Below are 19,010 nucleotides of genomic sequence, written 5' to 3'. Positions count from 1 at the left end.
TTGGCCCGGCCCTCCACAATATTTTCTGTTTCTTATGCGGCCCCATGGAAAAAAATAATTGCCCACCCCTGGCTTAAGGTAAGTGGAGCGCGGGCGGGGGGGGGGGGGGGGGGAGAGGCAGGGGTGGTGGTGCCCAGAGCAGGTGTTGCCCCAGGCAACATTTTCCCTCGCTACACCTCTGAGGAAAGGTGTACCCAACCCCAATCTGGGAAGAGAAAGCTCATACATACAGAGGCAAGGTTTTCATTTCAGCCAGGGCTCACCAGGACTTAGCCAAACCTGCCACGATCCAGCTCTGCAACAGGTCAAGATTCACCACTAAGCAACCACTTTTGAAATTGAAGAAAAAGCCTTTTGAACAAGTTCAAACCTTGGCTCCTTTTATTTTAGAATTAAGTACTGGGAAAGACACTCCCTGGTCACACAAAAACCTTGGGGATGCTGCCAACTGAACAACTTAGCACAAAGGATACTTGAGTCCAAAGCATAGGGCAATTTACTTGCCTCCTTTCCCAAGCTGTGCACTGTCTCTTTTCATGCTGTCACTACTATTCTAAATTTTGTTCTCTCTCCCACCCACACAGGGCTACAGCTGTAACGCCTGTTGCAACCCACTTTTCCCCTCTGTGTTGCCAATCGCCTGATTATGAAGACAGTGTATGGCCTCCTGTGTGACAGCAAAGAGAACAACTTCAAGCATTTGCAGAGAAAATTTTTGTTATGGCTGCTTCTCTGACAGCCACCAAATTTCTTCCCTGCACCAAAAATATCTGCAGCAATTTGTCTGCAAATCAGAACTCCCAAGATAATTCAAATTCTCTTCCTCCTCTCACTTTCTCCTAGTTTTTTTCTATAGTTACTTGAAATATGACATTGCAGATTCTCATGGTACGAAACTCAGGAATAAGCCCACCACACACACATTTTGATATCAAGTCATGCTAAAGTTCTAACAAGTCACTCTAGAGCATAGGTGTCAAACCCGTTGCCCTCCAGATGTTACGGACTACAGTCCCCATCATCCCCTGCCAGCATGATGCTGGCAGGGGATGATGGGAACTGTAGTCCATAACATCTGGAGGGCCACGAGTTTGACACCTATGCTCTAGAGCAGCAGTTCTCATCCTGTGGGTCGCAACCCCTTTGGGGGTCGAATGACCCTTTCACAGGGGTCACCTAAGACTCTCTGCATCAGCGTTCTCCATCTGTAAAATGGATTAAATGTTAGGGCTGGGGGTCACCACAACATGAGGAACTGTATTAAAGGGTCGCGGCATTAGGAAGGTTGAGAACCACTGCTCTAGAGATTGCAATTGAATTGAGGGAAGATCTGTCACATGTGTCTGTTCATGAGGATCTGGTAAGAATTCCACATACATGTGTGTGTGTTTTTAAGAAGAAGTCATATGCATAACTCCTTCCCACATTGAGATTTTTTTGCTATGGGATGGTTAGCAGGATTAGACCTATGATTTGAAAGGGTAATTTGGGAAGTGCTCAGATGAGACAGAAGGCCACACTGTTTAATATCCAGATGTGTGGGACATCTGCACGTCTCAGATTTTTCAGATAGCTTTAAATGAACGAGCTTGAGAGGCCTAATGATGGATATCCGTTCTAATGCACTCCACATCCTGAAGGGCTCTTCACATGAGGGATGGCCAGTAAACAAAGCTAAACCATTAACTGAAAGGTATCCTTCATTCTAAGCAAGAAGTCCGGGAAACTCTGGCACCTGGACTCTTAAAGTGTGGATTCTTCCACATGGAAGCAGAATGTAGGGCAGCTTAAAAGAAGAAAACAACCTGAATGCAGTCATAGTGTCGAGACTGATTTTACAACACAAAAATACCAATAGAAATAGGGTCAGATGGAAGTTGGGTGATTTTGACATTCTTGTCAAGGAAGCAACTAAAAAAAGGGGACAGATATGTATTCAGTGTGTGTTTACCCCCCCCCCCCCCCCCCACAATCCCCCTACAGCGAATTACATACTGGACAAAATGAAACAGGCACTTTTACACACTGTAGCAATTACAAAGTATTTTTCCTACCAGCTTCCTGCATTTCCATTTCTTTTACAAATGACAAAAAAAATGAGCAAAAGAAACTGATGGACAGATATGACTGATCTTTCTAAATTCACTCCAGGGGAAAAAAATAGCTACTTGCCCCATTACTTTATCAGGCATCTTGCCCTACATTTACTTATTTTTACATATAACAAAAATATGTTTCAGAAAGCCCCATGACGTAAATGTCTCACTGATTGTGAGCAATACACATAAATTGTCCAGTGGAACAGACCAGATAGTAGCAAAGGAAGAGTAGGTATAAGGGATTTAATTATTCTCTCTTCCCCAATTATTGCTATAACCATCCTATCTCTAATAAAAGATTGACCTGCCTTCTTCCTTCTGAGCAGGGTAAGCACAGCACTCCTTAAACGTTTAAATACCCAGCTTAATACTACAAGTACCAGAAAGTGCCAGATTTCCAACTGATCAAAGGGCTTAAACCTACAAAAAGCAGGTGAAGGCGAAGCCACAGAAACAGCACAATGATGGGCACAACCCACAGCTCAGCCTCAGGTGTCATTTGCCATGTGGCCTCAGGGCAAGCCCCCTGCCTTTTGTTTTTGATCCTACCGCTGTGGGGCCAGGGACATGCCAAGGTCTGTGTGACTCCAGAAAAAGCAAGAGCTGCACTGACTCACAGGAGAGCTAAATATAGCTCACTGCTTAACTGGAGCTGTCAGAGAGGAGGAGATATGAGATCACCAGCTTCTATATCTGGAACGAAGTGAGAGGCAGCCAAGCAAAGCACACAATGTCTCCCGAAAGCCCCCAGATACTTCGCAGGGAGAGTTAGCATAGGACATGGCCGATGGCAATACCAATAAAGGCAAAGGGGAAGAGGGGGGCCCACAGAACCACTGTCTGGAGCCCTCAACCTCAATGGAGGGTTTAAGCCTTCTCAGTGTGCAGCTACACAGCTGTTTAGTTGCACTGGGCACAGTATCAGGGGCACTGAATCACCACCACCCTGATATCTTTTCCCCTCCTCCCCACCCACCCTTTCATGTCAAAGGCATCACTGCAGCTGCAGCCGTCTTCCACCCACATCAAGGATGCCACAGTTCAGCCTGCTTGACTCCCCAGCAGCCCACATTTGTTCAAAAGAGCAAGTAAGTTCTCCGGAGCGCACCAGGTTGCAGCAGCTTTGGTGTGCTTCTGGAGAAACACATGAGAAAGTGTTTAACGATTAGGAAATCCAAAGGGAATTTCAGGAGCAGTCTGGCTGAACTACTGGATGATAATAGCATCACGTGCAAAAAAAAAATGATGCATCTGCTAATGCAATCAAAAACCATTTACTACTTACAGATCAAAGACGAGGTAGTGGAAGCCTTCTTCAGATATGCTATCATGGAGGCGAACTGCAAGGGAACATAAAGGATACATTAGGCAGGTACTGCCCTATACCTGGACTGCAACTCTGCAAACTGCAGCTCTTTTGTCGCCCTCCTCTGCAGACATTGCATATCATGGGTGCAGAGTCTACATACAGAAGAGAGGCAGCACCATGTTAATCAAGTCCAATTTTTAACATACTGCCAGGACGTTCACAAGTCAGGTGGAACAGTTTTTAGGCCACTTCGAATGCATCCCCATCCTTTCCAACAACCTTTCCCAAATATAGTGCCACTGCTTCAACCCACTGCATTGCCCTACATTATTTAAAGTACAAGGACTGTCTTGCTGGGACAGGTTAAACGCCCATTTAGCCCAACAATAGTTATGTGGAGAAAGGTTTGGTATACTGCCTTAACATGGAGGCTCCACTTTCAGTATTATGGTTTATAGCTACTGGAAACTCTACATTCCATTGTTTAAGTCAAGACCGTCGTCCTCACCTCCATTAATGCTTCAAATTAGGTAACACTACTTTATACTACAAATAAAACAACAAAAAGATAAGAAGGTTGCAATTAAACTTGAACAGAGAACTAGAACCTCAAATCTTTCCTTATACGCCAAATTTTATAAAACAGCTGAAGTTTTAAAAAAACATCAAAGAAGTGTGTGACAACCTGTGATGAAAAGGAATTAAAATATTTTATGGCACTGATGTATGAATATTTTAACACTATAATATCATTTAATTTGCATCAATTTTTTTTGTGGTATATAGGCCATATGCTGATCTTAATAGGGTTGCTCTTTAACTATTAAGAAAATCCACAGGTCTCCCATAGTACTTAAAGCAATGTACTGAAATGGGACAAGAATTCTTGTTACTACAGTTCTGTAAAAAATGCATCATACACAAGATCCTTGCTACTGAATACAGAGGGGGGTTTCCCATACAAATCAAATATCTAGAAGAATTATGTTATGCCATTAAAGATATTTGTTTTTATTGTTGTTCTTGTCCTGTGGACAGAATGCAAATCGGCCAGGCTCTGGGCCCTGCCACAGAGGTACGGGGGGGGGGGGGGGGGTGTTGGCCATCCAGTCTTGCGTAGCTACGCAGGAATACACACATGAACCCCCACAGCCACACTGACATCCCGCAAGACCCGGATACGACCCTGTGCACCTGCGTGGCTACGCGGAAGTGAGCCAGAATTTTTAAAAAACACGCAAGTATGGCCAAAGCAGAAGCGCCTCCTGCCCGCCGTTTGCTCAGCACCAGTTGCAGAACAGCGTTTTTGAAAAGACTCGTTTGTTTAGCAAGTCAGATATACGCCAGTTTGGGGGAAATAGGAGATTGCAGCTTCGCTTCAGCAGCGGTAGCTATGCAAAGTTTTCCCCTACCACGGTGTTTTTACCATCCTCACACCGCTGATTTTGGCCCTTGCGGAATCCGCCTGAGAGGCTCTGGCACAGTTCTCAACCCTTGAGTTGTGCGTTCCTCGGGATTGTAACATTTCTTTCAGTTGCTAACACAGAGCAAATCAAACTGGAAAAGCATAGCCACAGATGCAGGTGCAGGAATCTGAAAATGGAACTGCTCTGTTCTGCCTGAGGTGATGGCTTGAGGACTCCTGATGAGGAAGAGCCTATAAAGTCATGTTGCATACCTGGCTGTGTCATTTTACTTTTGCCTCTGTTAACCATTCCTTCTTAGGCTGCACATTTTTAAAGCAAGAATAGCTTTAGCCCTGTAGCTCATGGCAAAATACTGTGGAGGAAAGACCAAGGTTCAAGTTATATTTTTAGAACATCATTCACTGTTCTTTCTCCTTCCTCAGAGAAATAAGAATCTTGACTAAAAAAGCAACCCCCCCCCCCCAAATGCTGCTTGATCAACCTCTTGAAAAGGGTTGAAGGCCCTACTTGATAAACTGAAATACATGGTTATGAAGTAGAAATATGTTCCTCTTAGGAAATAAATAATGGTTCCTCTCATGGCATAGATCTAATCGTCTATGATTCAGGGGTGAAGCAGTCTCTTCTAGGCCCTGCATCATAAAATGCCTCTTGAATATATTTTCCTCCCTAAGACTACACAAATGTTTTCTCTGTTTTCTCTACAGAAACAAAATGTGTGTAAAAACATATATATATATATATATATATATATATATATATATGATTGATTGATTATTAAAACAGTCAAGATTCATCAGTGCTAGTGTTTTTACACACACACACACACACACACACACACACACACACACACACACACACACACACACACACACACACACACACACACACACACACACACACTGCAGCCCTTCCAAACTAGGGGCTAAGTGCAGTTTACCATCTGCACTACAAAAAATCAGCCCCTGGTTAACAGATAACGGGAAGTTCCAGGAAACATACCAATAGACAGTGGCTTGCACTGTGAAACAGACTCAGTAAACTGGGGCCAAGTTCAGACACAACGTCAAACTTAATAGGTGCAACATGAATTTCCCTCCAAAGCAGGGCTGCAAACCAGCTTCAAACTGTGGATTGCAATTGTCCGGGGGTCGCTGCGCCGGCTCGCCCCGGACGTGGACAGCCGGGAGGCGGGGCCGGCAGCGGGCCGGCAGCAGGACCCAGCAGCGACCGGCCCAACGGAGAAAACACCTGCGGTGTTTCGGGCCGGCCGGGAGACGGCCGCGGAGCGGCGCAGCTGCGGCTGGTCAAGCCGGCGGCTGGATACGGCCGGCGCGAGAGCGAGGCCAGGAACGCCCCCGTCGCCCCGGCGAGGCTTAATAAGGGGCGAGGAGATGGGAGAGCGAGGCTGGCCGCAACTGGTCGTGGGAGGGTTTTGCGGGAGCCGATGGAAGGAAAACGAAGGAGCGTGGGGAGAGGGTTGCAAGGGATAGAGAGAGGAGAGAGCGAGAACGGAGAAGCGTGTGAGAGAGGAGAGAGAGAGAACGGACGAGCAGGAGAGGGAGGAAAGAGGGAGAGCAGAGACGCGTGTGAGAGAGGAGGGAGAGAGAGCAGCGGAGGAACAGGAGAGCGAAGGGAGGCAAGGGGGGAAAGGGAGGCTGGACGGGGTGACCAGCGCACCTCCATAGGAGGGGCTGAGGACCCCACCCGCGAATAGAGCGAGCCTCAGGCAGGAGGGGAGAGGCTTCTTCCCCTCCTCCCTCCACAGGCACCCTGTGGTTCAGGCAGCTGACTACTTTACAAGCCCCAAAGACCGGGGCTACGGACGAGGAGACTAACACCTCGGAGAGGGACGGTGGGACGGCTTGTCAGCCCGGACTGCAGGAGGGAGAGGGAGAACGCCACAGCAATCCTAGTGTAGAAGCCAAGCACGAATAATAGTTTGATAGTTTGGCCATAAAGAAAACTAAAGCAAAGAGGAAGACACTAAACAAATTGCAGCATGGTATGTATGGGATGGTGGAATGTATGAGCAGAAGTTTTGAGAAGTACCACACCACGGTTTGACATTTCATACAAACCAGTTTACACACTCTTTGACCAAGTACAGGGCTGGTAGCTAAATGCCAGACCCTTTGAAATGAAGCTTAAATGTGAAGTATTTCAATTCCTTTCAAGGAAGTTCAGGCAGAGATCCTGAACAAAATGATGAATGTCATCCTTTTACTTCTCAAAATGCACTCACCGCTCTTCACACTGATGCATCTTTATGTTGCCTAAAAGACTGAAGATTTACATTGGTTGTGCAGTGGAATTGGCAACAATAAAATATGTGAGCTGGCTCAAAAGCCAACATTCCTCACCAAAAAAAACCCCTCACCAAAAACAAACTGAGGAACAGCTCTGCTTTTTTCCCCCCTAGGCATGGAGAGATTGTGTTATTGCTGACTAGAACGAGGCTAATTAAAGAACAAGAAAAACCTATTTGCAAATGAATGTTCACATCTCCAAAAAAAGTTCTTCACGGATGAGGAGAAAATGTCTAGCAAGAAACACAATCATAGGGGATAGTTCTTATAAACAGGAGGTCTGTTGTGCCAAAAACATGACTAGCTCTGTGCTGAAATTCATGTTGGATGATGCCTCACTTCCTAGGACCAGATCCACCAACAAGCACTACACCATATGCATCCACTAAGAACAAGAGAGTATGGAACGCTACCAAATCACCATGGTTCCAATGAACACCCACTGAACGCTGACATCGGAAGGCATATCTGTGCCACACACTTACATTTGTTTAATGGTTACCCTCTTCTCAGGAAACCAAGGAGTGCATTTCTATGAGAACGTCCGGGAATCTCTGCCTGAGAACACTCAGCTCCCTCACCAAAGTACGATTTCCAGGAAGAGAAGCAATGATAGTTAAAATGGTATAAAGCTGATGTATGTTTGTAATACAGATATGCCTTGAGGCTACACAGGGGAGAGAACGCTCAGCCAAACCTAATACATACCAAACAAGGAGACAAAGCACATTTTGGAAACAAGTGCTGCAGCATCATTTACATTAGGGAAGAAAAAACCCTGAGATCTTCTAGAGTGCTGAGATGAATCAGGCTGAACTCAACATCTTATCCAAACAGTATCCTCAGTCTGTTCCATTTTATGCTCATTCAGAGAAAGTACCCAGACAGCTTTCTCTACTTGCTCATATCACATCTCGTTTGCCTGATTTCACTGTTTTTTCTTCAGTTTCTAAACCTGCAGAAGATCCAGAATGAATGCAGAACTGCATGGCTGCTGCGTGCCAAACTAGACGTTATAGCAACTGGCAGCTCTGCTCCTCCAACTGCAGGTAGAAAATAGGTGGCAGGCCTGATGGAAGACTGAAAGGGGCAACAAAGGACAGGGCTGCTGAAGCACCCCCTTACATATACACCCAGACTGAACGCGCTTTCCTTTCCTGCAGAGTGTCACTTGATGTCACTTCCCTTCAGCTGAAACCAGACAAGAACCCAGTTTGCAAAAAATAAATAAATGTCTGAAAACATGGACTGTGGGAAGACTGGCAAATTCTTCATCCATCGCTAGTATTCTTTAAATCACTTCCTCGTTCTCCTTTATATATGACAAACAGGGGTCTACAAGGTCACATGGGGGAGAACTTTATTTAGCTCACTCTGTTGGTCTCCGCTCCCCCCCCCCAGGTAGTTCTCTCTCCTTCCTTCCCTCCTTGCCTCCTGGCTATGCTTTCCCCCAACCACAAATCCATTTGCTGTTTTCTCTCCATACTGCTTGCTACCCAGTCATTTTTTTTAGTTTGCCTGGACTTTCCTCTCAGCCTTACACCCACAAGCTCTCATCCCCATCTCACCATACCTCATTCGTCATGGGGGTAAGCTATATATGATGACCTCAGACCAGTCTTTAAAGGCAAGTCTGCCTCATTCGTCTCTGTGTGGGGGGGTGTAAAATTACCATTACCATGGGTGGCCCCACTATGTAAATAAAAACAAAATCCCCAATCATAGGGCCATCAAGATGTTTTGCAAACCTGGAGGACATTATATAGGAGAAAGTCAACATTCAGATGGCACTTTGGGTTTCTGTAGCAATCCAAAATGGCACCTAATTTAGTGTGGTCCCTGCAAGGAAATGACAGGAACAGCTACATAGAAGAGTATTCAGAAGAAGAACCTAATGCAGAATGGAGCAGCTAGACTGCTGGTCAGGGCCCGCTATTGAGAGCATATGACCCTGATATTACAGCAATTACACTGGCTACTGATCCCAAGTCCAATTCACAGTGTTGGTTTTGATGTTCAACTCTCTACATGTCTGAGGACAGCGGAATCTGAAGGACTGTCTTCTTTCATATGTCCTTGCCTGAGAATTAAGATCATAGGAAGAGGCCCTCATGACTGCCCCATCAATCAAAGAAACTCGTTTGGTGAGAGAGGACGTTTTCAGTGGCAGCTCCACGATTATGGAACAATCTCCCCTGTAACTTTCAGTTGTTAGAAGGCAGTTTTATTTAGGGCTACATTTGGTTGAGCCTACTAGAAGTACAAGTGTGATTTTAAATTCTTATTTTTAAAGTTTTTAATGTATTTTATTTTATGTGCTTTATCCGCATTGTAAACTTTGAACTCTGTAAGGAAGAATGTATTAAATAAATTAATCAAATGAATGAATGAATGAATGAATGAATGAATGAATGAATGAATGAATGAATGAATGAATGAATGAATGAAACTGCTGGTCTATCATGATCTCCTGTCCATATATACAACAGAAGGATGGCAGCTCAGCAAAGGGGGACTCCTTTAATCATCACCCCAGGAAGTCAACCCTTTCCACCACTACTTGACAGGCATGAAAAGTTATATCGTAAGTCCAGCTTTCTTTTTGAAAAATTACAAAAAGGACATTCAAACTTATGTCATTATTGTGATATTTTTCAGCAATATGAAACAAGTGGATTGATTCAAAAATTAACATACCTCTCTCTCCCAGATAACCATCTAATTGTAAGAAATCTCAATATACCAACAGCTTCTAAACAGTTAACTGTAAACTTTTGTTCTTCTATAAAGTTTTCTAGCTGTAAAACCTTAAACTTCATCACTTCCTTTTATTTAGTCTTAGCCAGTCCACTTCCCATCTGTCATTTCCCAACTGTCACTTCTCAGCTGTCATTCCCCAACTGTCATTTCTCAACTATTAACTCCTGCTTCTCCTCCCGATGATTTGAAGAAGAAAAGGAGGAGGAGGAGGAGGAAGAGGAAGAGGAGGAGGAGAAGTTTGGATTTATACCCCACCTTTCTCTCCTGTAAGGAGACTCAAGAAGGCTTACAAGCTCCTTTCCCTTCCTCTCCCCACAACAGACACCTTGTGAGATAGGTGGAGCTGAGAGAGTACCGAGAGAACTGTGACTAGCCCAAGGTCACCCAACAGGAATGTAGGAGTGCAAAAACACATCTGGTTCACCAGATAAGCCTCTGCCACTCAGGTGGAGGAGCGGGGAATCAAACCTGGTTCTCCAGATTAGAATCCACCTGCTCTTAACCACAACACCACGCTGGCTCCCTAATTGGCTCCATAATTGAGTCTCCCTAATTGGGTGCAATTACACTTTCAGCCAATCATCACATCTATTATTCTCCAAACATCTGAATTTTTTATTACAATTTCAAGTAATGGCATCCTTCCTAAATATACATAATAAAAACCTACAATGACTATCTAAAATCTATAACAGTAGAACAAAGTGACGCCTACTCACCACAACACCAAAGATGAGGAGCTAGTACAAAGATTGCTCATTCTGTCCTGGTTTCTCGGGAGTATTTAAAGACATTTTAGCCGATTACGCACAAGGCATCTGCTACACGATGGGGGCAAATGTGGGTCACCACAAGATTTATTGTACAGACATTTCCTCAAGCCCCACTTTCACTTTCTTTTCTCCCCACTGCAAATGTGATCACTTCTAGCAGAAATTTAATTTTGCTTCACAATCAGAGCGGACAGAGTTGTCAGTGAGCACAGCTTTGCCCCGGATCATTTCCCCCCACCCACAGCCAACCTGCCTAGTCTCATAAACATACCCCACTCCCCTGCGCTGCTTTGCACACTTCCTCCTCTGCCTCTCTACATGCTTGTATTAATACACTGATAGGAACAACACAAGCAGGGTCTCTTTCTGGCTCCACCCCACCTCTCCTGCTCTATGTGGGTGGGGAGGGAGAGAAGGGGAAGGGAGGGAAATCTAGCACATGGTCTCCATCTTCAGCAGAATGTGGTCCAGGGAATGAATTGCCTCTTTCTTGTGTTTTTCGGAGGGGGGTGGAATTATGTTGGGAAAGGAGCTACAATACTGATATAGTAGCTATCATAGGTATATCATGGGTGTGATTCAATCTGTGTCTTTAAGAGGAGTTGATGGGCGGAGTTAAGAGAATCAGGAAAAGCTGCAGAGGCCCCTTGAGACCAGCAAGCTAGCTTCTGGGCAGAGAATGGCGCCTCACGTGTAAACAACAACAAAAAAAGAGGAAATCCCTCTGCAAGCCCACAGCACACTGGGAGTCCTGGAAGAGCCTTTTATTGGTAATGGGCCTTTATCTGCCAGGGCTTTTAAAAGGCTACATAGTTTGGGGGCATCTTTTGAGGAGATGGAGTCTATTTGGGATCTTATTTTGTATATTTTAAATTGTACTCTTTTTAATTGTGATTTGTAAGCAGCCTTGAACCATGAGAAAGGGAGAAATATTCTGTTAAAATAATCAGCAATTGTGGCAAGCCAATGGAGCTTTCCAAACTCTTATTCCTCTCGAGAGTTTGAGATGCCCCACTAGGCATGGACAGCTTTCTGCACTGTTTTTAAGGATTCCTCAATGGGATGATCATTAACTGCTCTAGCTCCTTTAGGACCAGCAGGGCAGAGAAGAAAGTGAAGCAGTGGATATTGTCTCCTGCTATCTGCTGCCTGCGTCCATCATCTCACCCTACTTTGATAAGGACCATAATAGCTCCCCAGGGGGAAGGCATTTATCTACAGGAGGCCAAGTGCTGCCTCATGCTTCCTTTACTTCAGGTAGTACAAACACATTTAACTAGGAACACAGGAAGCAACTATGCAGATACGCTATTAGACAAAAGAAAAGCAGCCCTTCTATGTGGCCTTGCAATTCATCACGTACAAGAATAAACAACGAAGCTTAGCCGTAAGGACTCTTGGTCCTAGGGTCAACAAAATATAATTCTTCCCCCCACAGATTCCCCAGCGCTTCCAAATAGTTATTATTACTATTAGATTTTTATCCCGTTCTTCCCTCACCTAAATGGGGCTCAAATACAGAAGTTAAAGAATACAGTGAAGAACTGAGCAAGGCCGGTGTCAGGTAACAGCACGGTAAAACATCTGCCAATACCTACAACTGATATCACACTTTAGGGAACAGGTTTGAAATCTCAGCATTCTGTAACGCCAATGAGATCACTGGGATGTGAGAGGCATAAAAGTTTATTTAGGCTACAGCTCAAACAAATGATGGTAGAAGTCCTTAAAGATACTGGAATGTCAGCCAAGTCTGCATCACTGCTTATATCATAACAGCAACACCTTTTACAATGTTACAGGTTGTGCCTATAACAGATCACTACATGGGACACATGGGCTCATTCCGCACATGCAGAATAATGCACTTTCAAACTGCTTTCAGTGCTCTTTGAAGCTGTGCGGAATAGCAAAATCCACTTGCAAACAGTTGTGAAAGTGGTTTGAAAACACATTATTTTGCATGTGCGGAAGGGGCCTTTGAAGCTGTGCGGAATGGCAAAATCCACTTGCAAACAGTTGTGAAAGTGGTTTGAAAACGCATTATTTTGCGTGTGCGGAAGGGGCCATGGATACTTAGGGGTAGAGAGTTAGCATCAAGGGATGTTAGTTTCAACACCGGGGTTAGGCATTTCACCCAGATCCATCAAGCTCCCTCTTTCACAAGGCCAGTCTACCAATGCCTCAGTCCTGGTTCCAACAGGAAAGATTGCTCAGAGGTCTCCATGATGTTGCGGGGTCCTCTGGATTGGTCTCCCAATTTGCTGCTGGGAATGGAACAGGATGTAGTTTAGGGTGCCATCTTGTATTGTAGTGTTTTAACCGCATGTTTTAATCTTATATGATATTATATATAATAAAATTAAAAAATTGTGCCTTGAAGAGGACTGGAGAGTGAATCTTACATATTTCTTTAATTTCTGTCTGTTTCCTTGAACGAAACTGACATCAGTGGGGCTTAAAGGAGTATAACATAATATCTTCTGCTTCCCCCTTCAGGAGAGTGTGGGTGTGTGCACATGGATGAGGTAATAGCACTTATAGTGGGGAAGGGGGATGATTGGGACATCTTAACCAGGCCTTTCAAAACCTAGAATAAATCCTAAAACTCTAAGCCACAGAATATCTAACAAGATATCAGGGAGGAATCATTGCTTTTCCTGGCAATAGTTTGAATAGTTTGGAGCACCTTCCTTATGAGGAGAGGCTGCAGCGTTTGGGACTCTTTAGTTTGGAGAGGAGACGTCTGAGGGGGGATATGATTGAAGTCTATAAAATTATGCATGGGATAGAAAATGTTGACAGAGAGAAATTATTCTCTCTTTCTCACAATACTAGAACCAGGGGGCATTCATTGAAAATGCTGGGGGGAAGAATTAGGACTAATAAAAGGAAACACTTTTTCACACAACGTGTGATTGGTGTTTGGAATATGCTGCCACAGGAGGTGGTGATGGCCACTAACCTGGATAGCTTTAAAAAGGGCTTGGACAGATTTATGGAGGAGAAGTCGATCTATGGTTACCAATCTTGATCCTCTTTGATCTGAGATTGCAAATGCCTTAGCAGACCAGGTGCTCGGGAGCAGCAGCAGCAGCAGAAGTCCATTGATTTCCCCTCCTGCACGTGAGCTCCCAAAGGCACCTGGTGGGCCACTGCGAGTAGCAGAGTGCTGGACTAGATGGACTCTGGTCTGATCCAGCAGGCTAGTTCTTATGTTCTTATGTTCTTATGAACCTCCTTAAGGGGGCATTCCCATACATTTGAAAACTTGAGACTTTAAATAATTAAGGGGCTCAGATAGCAGTTTCAGCTGGTGATAAATGCCTAATTCCAATGGATCCCTTTGAATAATTTCATCTTTAATTCAAACCACAAATTGGAGCAATATGTACGTAGTAACATATACATCTCCTTCTCTCACAAGCATCTGTTGCCCTGAGCCCCTGCACCTCTATTACACCTCACCAAGATTTCTCCAGCCGTGGCATCTGTTTCAGCTCCATTATATAATAAACCGATTTTCTTCTGCACTTGTGGCTGTCTCTAAACCCACCTAGAAGGTACCCATGACGACATTGTTGCTATAGAAACTAATGTACTTCAAAGGGGGGGGGGGAGAACAGAGGGAGACTAAAAAAGGACCAAAAAAAAAGAAAAAGAAAAAGGAGAGAGAGAGTCAAACAAAATAACTGGCATAAACAGACTGTGCACACCAGAGCCAAGGGGAGGAGGGAGGGGTGTCATAAAGTTTTAATTGGCCAGTTGCTTGAGAAGAAAAGGGCTGCCAAGCATGCTACTTATTAAAATAAAACTCCTCTTTCTCTTCAGGCCTGGAAATACCTCCCTGGGCCACCTATACGGTTCCACCTTCCTCTCTTTCTTGGTGAAAGATTAATATGATATGAAGAGAAACCAACCTCTCTTTCCTGAAATCCTACCTGAAAAACCACCTCTCCCCAACAAGCTTTCAGTTTAATCCCTTAGCCCTCAGTCCACCACCTCCTCTTAAACAAAAATGATGGCAAAGCACACTGAAACGTATTTTCTCTCATGATTCTCGCCTCTCCAATTCCCTGTTGCTTTGATGCCCTCGCCTTCCCATTGTGGTTTTGTGGCTGCTGCTGAAATTTAAATCATCATTCTGTGACTGCAGTTACATGAGTCCTTGCCACCAGCCAGAAGAGCCACTGAGTAGTTGAATTCACTCTATCCCAACAAGAGAAAACCAATCTGGTCTCTATTGGATATGTCTATTAACTTGCCATTCTAATTCAGGCACCATTAGACTGATTTCCTCCCTCCCTCATGTCTCCACATCCTCAAGGGCTGGGTCACACATTCAGCAGAATAAGAGAGCTGAATTTTGTGTTAATAAAATGGACAATGCTACTTCAGAAGGCAAGTAGTGAATTCCAGCTTTGAACTGGTTGTGGTGGGTTTTCTGGGCTGTGTTGCCGTGGTCTGGTGGATCTTGTTCCTAACGTTTCACGTGCATCTGTGGCTGGCATCTTCAAAGGTGTATCTGTATCTGTGATACACCTCTGAAGATGCCAGCTACAGATGAAGGTGAAACATTAGGAACAAGATCCACCAGACCACAGCCACACAGCCCAGAAAACCCACCACAACCAGTTGCATCTGACCATGAAAGCCTTCGACAATACATCCAGCTTTGAAGTTCCAACTGGTCCTTCGCGTAATTATAAAAATCCTCCATGCAAACAGAAAAACAGCAAAGCTGAAAGAAAGGTTGCACCCTCTCTCTTCACGTGCTGTGCTGTTTTTCTGCTTGCAGGCCACTTTCAACAGAGTAGTCTGAAACAGCAACGTCCAATCCACCACCTCAGCATTCTACTACCTGCCCGTGTGAATGAGGCCCTTCCTGAGGGAAGGATTATTTTTATTTATGTAAAAGTACCTGCCACCAGGATTGCGAATTAACCTTATTTAAATTAAATTAAGCTTCCTTGGGAAGGCAATTTTTCTCTGAAAAGCTGGATAAAACCAAATTAATGACAGAGTAAATAAATACACTTGCGAGCTTCCCCAACCATTAATTTGCCTGTGAATAGCAGTACAATGCCTTCAAGTTTAGAGCTTTTGTGCCACTCCCTTCATGTCTGTCTTTAGTGTGAATAGAGTGGTGGCTCTCATTTAAATGCAAGGTCAGAAATAAGTCAATGCCAAAACCAAGGAAGACCATGACAAATTTGGGGAGGGGGCACACATTGTTGTAGTACCTTGTCTCTGGTATGGTTTCCCCTAATTTTTTGCCAGGCACCAAATCTGCTAGCTTTTTGGTACCAAGTCAAATCTAAAATTTTGTGAATTGCTAATCTTGGCGGGGGGTGGGGTGGATATTAGGTCATCCATACTGCAATCCTAAATGGAGTTACACCCTTCTAAATCCACTTAAGTCCACAGTGGATGTAGAACTGCACTGTTTGTTTTATATTAGACTATTTTAATGTGTACCTAAATTAAATTTGGTGGTTTGAACTCTGTCCAAGAGGGCAAAAGGCAGCAGTTTGGCCAGTCCCATAAACCATTAATTACTGAACAATTCATTTAAAGTTCTCAAATGATTAAATAATAGTTTAAAGTATGCAATTTGCTATGAGAAAACAATACCTAAATAGAATGTTAAATTTTTAAATTTGGATATTTTCCTGTGTCTTGGTTTTTAATGATGTCCATTTTGAAAAGGCACATGTAGTATTTGATTTTTCTCTTCAGTTTTTCTCCTGAAATATTAACTTCATGGATTTTACTTGAACAAATCGGTCTTATTTTTACTCCACAGGACTGCCAATGAAGATGTCCTTCCAATGCTGCCACTGTCTTTTTTCCTCAAGTTGCAGTAAAGAAGTGAAATGAATATACCTACCACTGATGGTTCAAATTTCCCAATTTTACATTTCCTTGAGTCTTAGCTATTTCATTTTTCTTAACCTTACGTTTCATCATTTTTGTACTTTTAAAAGTCAGAAGGCACAAAAGTACATTATACAAAAGTACTGGAGATGCACAGAACTAAATTAGAAATAATAACTCGTAGTAGGATATGGCATTTCTTTCCCTTAACTCTCTCCATCCCTTCTACAAAACCCCAGTTACTATTCAATTCCATTGCTCACATCCTTTCATAGGAAACTCCTTTCAGGACTCTCCCATTCTTAATTTTCCCCCCCAACTCAGTGCATACAACCCCACTCCTATCTAAACAGAATGTCAATCCCTTAAAATCTGAATCTAGTAACACCCTAGAGGCCAATAGGGTTGCCAGCTCCAGGTTGGAAAATACCTGGAGATTTTGGGGTTGGAGCCTGAAGAGCTCCAATAACGGGGTATGCCATAGAGCCCACCTTCCAAAGCAGTCATTTTTTCCAGGTAAACTGATCTCTGGTACTTTGAGAGACTACCACAGAAGTCCAGGCTTGTTATACAGTGGTAGACAACAGCAAACGATTGCTGTTTGTTTCTTGGCTGCAACTTGACGCACTTTCCATAACTCCTCCTCATGGTCCAAAATCACCTAAAGCAATTCACTGCAAGATCATACATAAAAGATCCATAATTGTTCTAGAGGATTTGTGTATCAGAATAAGCTATACTTCATAATGACAAACTTCCCCAAGCTGTAACCGCAACATTCCAGATAATACAAAGTGAGATACATCCCCCTTACCAAACAAAGCATGCCAATGTATGTGAAAAGGTACAAATCTGAATTAAATTAGACCAGTAAAACATCAGACTATGAGAAGGACTCCTCCTAAGGGGAATGGCTGCTGACCATGCCAACTCGACCCTCTAAAAATACTAATTGTCCATAGCAGAGATTGATATCAACTGATATCTGACTTATAGTCCTATTAATGGAAAGTCTAGTATATGAAGTAAAATTTATAGACAGCAATGTTTTGCATGCTCCCCATGCATAAGTATGCAAAAACATACAGATCTGTTGGAAAAGATTCTGGACAAATGCCTTCTCAAGCCTGGGTGATAATCAAAATATCAGCTCACTGGAGTGAACAAACATTCCATTCTCTCTGTTATTTAAGAAGTGCTGTGATCAAAGAAAATACTAATGTAAGGCAAGTATTAGCAATCCTCCCAAGCCATTTTTAAAGCAACCCCCCCAGCCCTCCCCTAGCAAATACTTACCAATGTTGGAATGCTTCAAGAGACGGCAAATTCGAGCTTCTCGCTCCAACTTCTGATGATCTGGAGACAAAATAAAGAACAATGTATGCTATGTAAGTCAGATAAGTGTGAGTTCATTTGCTCTAATTCTTGGTTTCTGCTAAAATCTCAATGGAAGAGGCTACTATTAGTTTGAGGTAAATTCTGTTTAATGCCTCACTCCTTATCAAGTTTACTGAGTATGTGATCCGATTGATTTCATTGGGACTGTCTTCCAGTTAAGAAGACAGTCCCAGTTAGTGCTGAAATTCCCAGCAATTTTTTTCAGCATTCCAGGGTAAGAAAATCATGGACAGTTTCAGAATTCCCTCATCAACATCAACATGAATACACATGATATAATACTGAAAACATTGTTTTTGTGAACTGCTCACATGTTAAAACAACATAATAACAAAAAAATAATAAAGCCTGCTCATAAAATCTAAAGCTATTTAAAACCATTCATTATTCAATCTGTTTCTATCACAACCAACCTTGGCTGACTTTTTGTTTTCCTAACTGATGTTGGATATGTTAATTCAGGGGAAAAACAGATGAGGGGAGATGAAAAAAGATTTATAAAATAATAATTGGTGTAGAACAGTGGTTCCCAACCTGGGGTACGTGCCAGAGTGTTTCGGGTTATGCCAAAAAATTACATAATGGGTTTGCTAATGGGTTTGGGAATACAGTTTTAGGGAAATGGGTTGCCAAGGGGTACACAAGTGAAAAAAGGTTGGGAACCACTTGTGCAGAAGAAATTAGTATTGGAAAAAACACTCTTACTGCTCCAAAACACTAGAATTCAAGACTGATTAACTGTTTCCTTAAGAGGTTCTTCATCAGTTTATAATTAATGTGCTATTTGTGACATAGGCTACTGTGATGACCATTGCCCTCTGAGACAGAAACATGGTACTATCTTTCTACCCAGAGAACAAGAAATCTATCTCTGCAAATAACAGTAAAAATGCCGTAGACATTACTTCTGCAGACTACTAAATACACACACTGAAACAACAGAGTTACATTCATTTCTGTGCTTTTTCATATTCTGCACAATGACTATTTTGTTTCTTTGCAAATAAACTTTTTTTGTTTAAACTGATTCATGGGATTCAAGAGTCTATGCCACTGAT

General features: G+C 43.2%; 1 protein-coding gene across 5 annotated transcripts in view; it reads right to left on the bottom strand.

Annotated features, from left to right (window-relative positions):
• Positions 1–19,010, bottom strand: part of CAMK2B (calcium/calmodulin dependent protein kinase II beta) — a 198,676-nt gene that overhangs the window by 93,067 nt on the left and 86,599 nt on the right. For all 5 annotated transcript variants that reach the window (XM_048512579.1, XM_048512580.1, XM_048512582.1 and 2 more), the window contains exons 3-4: positions 17,851–17,910; positions 3,385–3,439 (exon numbers count right to left, since the gene is read on the bottom strand). In XM_048512579.1, coding sequence (XP_048368536.1) covers positions 3,385–3,439; positions 17,851–17,910 — 115 coding nt within the window. The remainder of the gene's footprint in view (positions 1–3,384; positions 3,440–17,850; positions 17,911–19,010) is intronic.

The sequence above is a fragment of the Sphaerodactylus townsendi genome, linkage group LG12, assembly GCF_021028975.2.
Source record: "Sphaerodactylus townsendi isolate TG3544 linkage group LG12, MPM_Stown_v2.3, whole genome shotgun sequence".
Classification (NCBI taxonomy): Eukaryota; Metazoa; Chordata; class Lepidosauria; order Squamata; family Sphaerodactylidae; genus Sphaerodactylus; species Sphaerodactylus townsendi.
This window is presented reverse-complemented; position numbering and strand designations above follow the sequence as displayed.